A 7,500-nucleotide genomic window follows, 5' to 3' on the forward strand; every position below is an offset into this window, starting at 1 on the left:
TATCCTTCTCTCGCTCTCTCTCTCTCTCTCTCTCTCTCTCTCTCTCTCTTCCCCTGTTTACAGAATTACCTGAAGGCAGCCTGGAACGTGTTTGACTTTGTGACAGTTTTGGGAAGTATCACGGACATCTTGGTCACAGAGATTAAGGTAAGCTCTCCTGCCATGTCCCTATGTGGTATCGTACTTTCTGTAATAGCTGCCACAGTACAATGTGCCCATTCAACTTCATATATGTAAAGACGTCAGCCAAAAGGGATACTCCTATATGCTGTCCTGCCTGTATGACTTCACTCATAATAACTTTACTCCTTGAAGGAGGATGTGTCCGGTGGAAAGTCATTTCACAAGGTTTAACCCAGTTACAGTACTTGTGATGAGGTAATAAGTTGAAGTCAACAGCAGATCCTACTAAGAGAGCTGATGGGGATAGCTGAGAGCTTCCTGCCGGGACTGAGTGCTCAGTGTCTCATGCTGGATGGATTAGTATAGAGCTGGGGACAGACAGAAGTGGCAGGCAGAGTTTGAAATGGGGATCAGGAAAAGCCTCTGTGCAGATTGCAGCACAGTAGCACTAAAGTGGATTGGAGTAGTCCGTTTACTGTTTAACGCTCTTTGTGGAAGACGTCTCTTTTTTTGTAGGATTTCTCTCCATATTACTGTCAGTATTTTTTCTTCTCTTTCTCTCTCTCTCTCTCTCTCTCTCTCTCTCTCTCTCTTTCTCTCTCTTTCTCTCGCTGTGTTTTTTCTCTCTCTTTCTGACACTCTGGGCCATCCCTCTGCCTCCTCTCTGACACTCTGGGCCATCACTCTGCCTCCTCTCTGACACTCTGGGCCATCACTCTGCCTCCTCTCTGACACTATGGGCCATCACTCTGCCTCCTCTCTGACACTCTGGGCCATCACTCTGCCTCCTCTCTGACACTATGGGCCATCCCTCTGCCTCCTCTCTGACACTCTGTGCCATCCCTCTGCCTCCTCTCTGACACTATGGGCCATCACTCTGCCTCCTCTCTGACACTGGGCCATCACTCTGCCTCCTCTCTGACACTCTGGGCCATCACTCTGCCTCCTCTCTGACACTATGGGCCATCCCTCTGCCTCCTCTCTGACACTCTGTGCCATCCCTCTGCCTCCTCTCTGACACTATGGGCCATCACTCTGCCTCCTCTCTGACACTGGGCCATCACTCTGCCTCCTCTCTGACACTCTGGGCCATCACTCTGCCTCCTCTCTGACACTGGGCCATCACTCTGCCTTCTCTCTGACACTCTGGGCCATCCCTCTGCCTCCTCTCTGACACTATGGGCCATCCCTCTGCCTCCTCTCTGACACTATGGGCCATCACTCTGCCTCCTCTCTGACACTCTGGGCCATCACTCTGCCTCCTCTCTGACACTGGGCCATCACTCTGCCTTCTCTCTGACACTCTGGGCCATCCCTCTGCCTCCTCTCTGACACTATGGGCCATCCCTCTGCCTCCTCTCTGACACTCTGGGCCATCCCTCTGCCTCCTCTGACACTCTGGGCCATCACTCTGCCTCCTCTGACACTATGGGACGCTCTAGACGGTAAGTGACTTTTCTTGTTCCTGCTGCTTTTGACTCTTCCCTTGGTGGCCAGTCCATCTTTTGGTCTTGGTCCTAACTTGTTCCTAAACACATGTATGTTATGTGGTGCAACAGTTATTAGATGACTTGAGGCAGTTACATAAATGGATAGGAAGACACTCTGGATCTGCTTTCACTGAGCCCCTTTGCTATCATCAGCCATTCTTAGTGTAACCCAGATCTGTTCTAGGACCAGTATGGATGTACAGTTTGTGTCTCGTCCTGCAGGACAAGCTGATCAACCTGAGTTTCCTGAGGCTTTTCAGGGCGGCCAGGCTCATCAAGCTATTGAGGCAGGGCTATACCATCCGCATCCTGCTGTGGACCTTTGTCCAGTCCTTCAAGGTGAGTCACTGACCCCTGACCTCTTAGAGTTGAGAATAACATGGTATTCGTCTGATCAAATGAATGAATGTTAGGCCTATTCATTATGTTGCAGTGACCGTAAACACATGGAACTATAAGTGGAAATAAATAAATACAATTAAGGACATGTTTTGGGTTGCTTTGATGTAATGGATCTTTGGATTGATAATGATGTTCATTTGGAGTCTTAAAGAAGTTTGTTCTATGGAGCCTCTCATGAAAGTTTTGTTGTACAGAGAACAAGGACTTTGACAGCTTTAGTTAATCTGACAGCAGGTTAAATGTGGGGTGATGACAGCTTTTAAGCCCCTATGAAAACGGATAGGTTTTATGGGCTTCGAATCCAAGCCAGGTCCCTGTACCTGGACTTTGAACTACTCCCCTCTGGGCGCAGGTATAGAGCACCCCTCAGACAGGAAAAACACAACGAGGCAATCATTTGTGCCAGGTGTGATATCCCTCCTAAATAGCTTGGGCGAAATGTTCCAATCGACCCAGTAAGGCCAGCAGGCTAGTCTCTTTTTAGTGGTTTGTAGCTCTTATGAAAGTTGAATTTTCAATTTGTTTTGCTATTGAAAAGCCACTTTAAACGTGTACATGACACTGCAACAAAATTGCCCCACGGGGACAATAAAGTCAGTAGAGTACAGATAGTTGCTGCAGTGTTAAAAGGTGGCTCTTTAATTAAAATGTACCTTTACCTCTTCCTTGTCTGGGATATACATATGTGTTTAAGGAAATCAACTCTGCGGCTAAAGTTGGCTGCTCTGTCCCATAATTAAGACTGTTAAACCTCACTGGGATTTTAATTTCTCTCGTGTGTTTGTGTTTTCCATTTCCAGGCTCTACCTTATGTCTGCCTCCTCATCGCTATGCTCTTCTTCATCTATGCCATCATCGGCATGCAGGTGAGTAATACCTGTAGAGTTGATTGCTCATTTAAAATGAAGCCATGGTGATAGACACAATTGTAAAAATGCTGAATTGAATGCAAAATGAAGGTATGTTCCCTCCACTAGATTAGCATGGCATTGTAAATCAATGGTAATTGTGACTTCTGGTAAAAGCGCCATCGTTTAATCATTGATGCTGTTTAATGACTATGGTGGCCCGGAGGGCTTGATCAGGATACTATGGTGGCCCGGAGGGCTTGATCAGGATACTATGGTGGCCCGGAGGGCTTGATCAGGATACTATGGTGGCCCGGAGGGCTTGATCAGGATACTATGGTGGGCTTGATCAGGATACCCCCCCATAATTAGTAACAAACATAACACCAACAGAAGCTTATCTGGCTCTTTGTTATCATCAGGACTAACTGTGCATCCCAAATAGCACGCTTTTCACTATGCGGTGCACTACATACCTATGGGTCCTGGTCAAATGTAGTGCACTATATTGGGAATAAGGTGCCATTTGGGATGCACCCTTTAAGTGTAGATTTGGGTAGGATAGAGGACGTCGCCATGTCTTTGGATTCTCTTGTTATTAGATTATCAACATCTCTAGATAGCTATACAACATAATCACTATGCCTTCCGTCTTCCATGCCTCAGCCCACACACACACACACACACACACACACACACACACACACACACACACACACACACACACACACACACACACGCACACAGTCTTCTGCCTACCCTGGCGCGATTTGAGAAAGATACTGATTCCTGGCAAAAGTGGCTAATGTGTTTTTTGGAGAGCACTACATTACATCATATCAAACCCTGCAAATGCTGATACATTCAGCTGCTTACTCACACGTACTGTATGTGCGTTTCAAATGGCCCCACATCCCATACATGGTGCACTACTTCTTACCGGGACCCATAGAGCTCTGGTTAAAAGGCATGCTCTATATAGAGAACAGGGGCCCATTTGGGACGTAATGGGAATCCCTCTAACATACAGGGAATAGCATACAGGGAATCCCTCTAACATACAGGGAATCCCTCTAACATACAGGGAATCCCTCTAACATACAGGGAATAGCATACAGGGAATCCCTCTAACATACAGGGAATAGCATACAGGGAATCCCTCTAACATACAAGGAATAGCATACAGGGAATCCCTCTAACATACAGGGAATCCCTCTAACATACAGGGAATAGCATACAGGGAATCCCTCTAACATACAGGGAATAGCATACAGGGAATCCCTCTAACATACAGGGAATAGCATACAGGGAATCCCTCTAACATACAGGGAATAGCATACAGGGAATCCCTCTAACATACAGGGAATAGCATACAGGGAATCCCTCTAACATACAAGGAATAGCATACAGGGAATCCCTCTAACATACAGGGAATAGCATACAGGGAATCCCTCTAACTGCTACGCCGGCCCTTTCTGCTTTCTTCAGGTGTTTGGAAACATTGAGCTGAATGAGGAATCGGCCATCAACCACCACAACAACTTCCAGACATTCTTTCAGGCTCTGATGCTTCTGTTCAGGTTTCCTCCACATTCTCCCTGTTCTATTAGACGTTTCCCCACATATCGGCCTGTCCTTTATATTGCAATGTAATGTGGTAAAAGATGTAGTTCCTCATGCCCAGGGTGGTGTTTGTGATGGGATTTACAGTGTAGTTTCCAATGATGTGTATTTGTTTACATATACCATGTGGGTGTGTGTCTGTGTGTGTGTGTGTGTGTGTGTGTGTGTGTGTGTGTGTGTGTGTGTGTGTGTGTGTGTGTGTGTGTGTGTGTGTGTGTGTGTGTGTGTGTGTGTGTGTGTGTGTGTGTGTGTGTGTGTGTGTGTGTGTGTGTGTGTGTGTGTGTGTGTGTGTGTGTGTGTGTGTGTCGCAGGAGTGCAACAGGCGAGGCGTGGCATGAGATCATGCTGTCGTGTCTGAGTAACCGTCCGTGTGATAAACTGTCAGGGTCTGGAGGGAAGGAATGCGGCAGTGATTTTGCTTACTTCTACTTCGTCTCCTTCATCTTCCTCTGCTCCTTCCTGGTCAGTATGGGCCATCGCAAATGAATGACCATTCAGAATGTCCCATGTTCAGTGAATGACCAATGATCAGCAATGAATAACCACTCAGGATACAGACACATACAGTATCTCCTCACATGTGCAATGCACGTTACCTACACAGTTCTCACCTATGCTCTCTTAGTCTGATGAAATGGTCCAGTTATTATTGGTCAGTCCCTTCTTGTTGGCCACAACTTGACCCCTTGCGATGGCAACTCTTACCTCTCCACCTCCCTCTTTCTCCCTCCAGATGCTCAACCTTTTTGTGGCGGTCATCATGGACAACTTTGAGTACCTGACCAGAGATGCCTCCATCCTGGGGCCTCACCACCTGGACGAATTCATCCGCGTCTGGGCCGAGTACGACCCTGCTGCCTGGTACGTATCAGTAATCCTCCTACAGGTGATCCCCCCGCGCCCCCTTTATCAAGACGGCGTCTGTTTCAGGTGAAGAGGTGAAGAGGTGAAGGTAGGAGATGAGGGGTGGAAGTGGCCGTGATTGTCAGGGGTACAGCAAATAGTCGCCGACACAACAAAGTTGGCTCTAAGTTCCAGTGGGATGACTCTGTGACGTTTGACGACGTTTGCCCGTCAGGGAGAGCACTTCTGAGTGACGTTAAGACGGGCCCTGGAGCGCCGACTAGGGCCCCACAGGCAGACTGATGCATGTAAATCCATGGTTCCACTCTGCCATCCGCTAGGCTCCCCTCACTAAGCTGGCGGCTCCAAAGCTCCTCTCTGTCTGTCTCTCTGTCTGAATCACACAACACAGCTTTATCTATCTCCACCGCTTCCCAAAGTCTTCGCCAGAATCCACTGAGAAATACTGGAACTCTATGAGCAAAAATAAAACGTTTGGCTGATTTGCACCAGGATGAGAAGTCCAAAATGTCATGATTGCCAACCTATTCCCTATGGGCCCTCATCAAAAAGTAGTGCACTATATAGGGTATAGGGTGCCATTTGGGACACAGATCCAGACTCTGTTGCTCAGTCTCATCCCCTGTGGCCCTCCGATGTTAGACACAGCCATTTAAGGGGAGGAATCATCCCAGGCTCGGGGTAACGGCTGGAGTGGAATTGGTGGAATGGTATCAAATAGGCCAAACATGGTTTCTATGTGTTTGATGTCATTCCATTCGCTCAGCCATTATTATGAGCCGTCCTCCCCTCAGCAGCCTCCACTGGTCCCAAATGGCATCCTTTTCCTTACATGCAGACTCAAAAGTAGGGTTCAATTTGGGACGTAGACTTATAACCTCCCAGGAACCATGTATGACTATATATGCACCGAGTTCAGAAAACATTAGAAACACCTGCTCTTTCCATGACATAGACTGACCAGGTGAGTCCAGGGGAAAGCTATGATCCTTTATTGGTGTTACTTGTTAAATCCACTTCATGAAGGAGAGGAGACAGGTTAAAGAAGGAGTTTTAAGCCTTGAGACAATTGAGACATAGATTGTGTATGTGTGCCATTCAGAGGGTGAATGGGCAAGATGTAAGATTGAAGTGCCTTTGAATGAGGTGTGGTAGTAGGTGCCATGCGCACCGGTTTGAGTGTGTCAAGAACAGCAACACTGCTGGAATTTGCACACTCGACAGTTTCCCGTGTGTATCAAGAATGGTCCACCACCCAATGGACATCCAGCCAACTTGACACAACTGTGGGAAGCATTGGTGTCAACATGGGGCCAGCATCTCTGTGGAACGCTTTCGACACCTTGTAGAGTCCATACCCCAAAGAATTTAGGCTGTTCTGAGGGGTAAAAGGGAGTGCAACTGAATTTTAAGAAGGTGTTTCCCACAGTTGTGTCAAGTCGACTTGATGTCTTTCGGGTGGTGGATCATTCTCGATACACGCGGGAAGCGGTGTTCCAAACCTTTTGTATATCTGTATATCTACAGGTGTACTTTATTCAATGACCATGACTGCATACAATGGAGGAAATCATGAATATGTTAAGGCACAGGAATGGTGGTGTTTGTGTCCTAACCTCTTTGTAACCTGTGTCTTTTACAGCGGAAGGATATGCTATCAGGATATGTACAAATTGTTGCGTTTTATCTCGCCTCCTCTCGGCTTAGGGAAGAAGTGCCCTAATAGGGTGGCCTACAAGGTTTGCAAACCCACACACCCCTTGATCATAAAGGGATGAGGTGGAAGTGGAATGACTGTGAATGACTCCTAGGGCCAGGGATTCCACCACACACAAACACACAAGCACACACCTTCCGTACTAACCAGCTGGTGGGTAACCATGGGAACTAATGGAAAACAATGCCACAATGTAGGTCTCGTTACAGTATACTGGCCAGGCTTCACCATCAAGTTACTTCTTCACCATACTGAATACAGTACAGTATGCTGTATGCAGTAGGTCTATATGGTTTCTCGAAGTAGGCTCAAGAGACCAGTGCACACACTGAGTAAAGCTTTAAGGTTATGAGCATTGTGTGCTTTGTTTCCTGTGTTCAATGTGGTTGCAGCTGATGTCTCGTAGCATGCAGAAACAGATGACATCTGAACT

General features: G+C 47.2%; 1 protein-coding gene across 1 annotated transcript in view; it reads left to right on the forward strand.

The window, feature by feature from the left end:
* The window catches only part of LOC118385587 (voltage-dependent N-type calcium channel subunit alpha-1B-like), a 226,882-nt gene that overhangs the window by 191,379 nt on the left and 28,003 nt on the right, over positions 1–7,500 (forward strand). The window contains exons 31-36 of the mRNA XM_052521481.1: positions 64–147; positions 1,836–1,952; positions 2,816–2,881; positions 4,352–4,443; positions 4,798–4,948; positions 5,220–5,347. Of these exons, the coding sequence (XP_052377441.1) occupies positions 64–147; positions 1,836–1,952; positions 2,816–2,881; positions 4,352–4,443; positions 4,798–4,948; positions 5,220–5,347 (638 nt within the window). The remainder of the gene's footprint in view (positions 1–63; positions 148–1,835; positions 1,953–2,815; positions 2,882–4,351; positions 4,444–4,797; positions 4,949–5,219; positions 5,348–7,500) is intronic.

The sequence above is a fragment of the Oncorhynchus keta genome, chromosome 6 (genome assembly GCF_023373465.1).
Source record: "Oncorhynchus keta strain PuntledgeMale-10-30-2019 chromosome 6, Oket_V2, whole genome shotgun sequence".
NCBI lineage: Eukaryota > Metazoa > Chordata > Actinopteri > Salmoniformes > Salmonidae > Oncorhynchus > Oncorhynchus keta.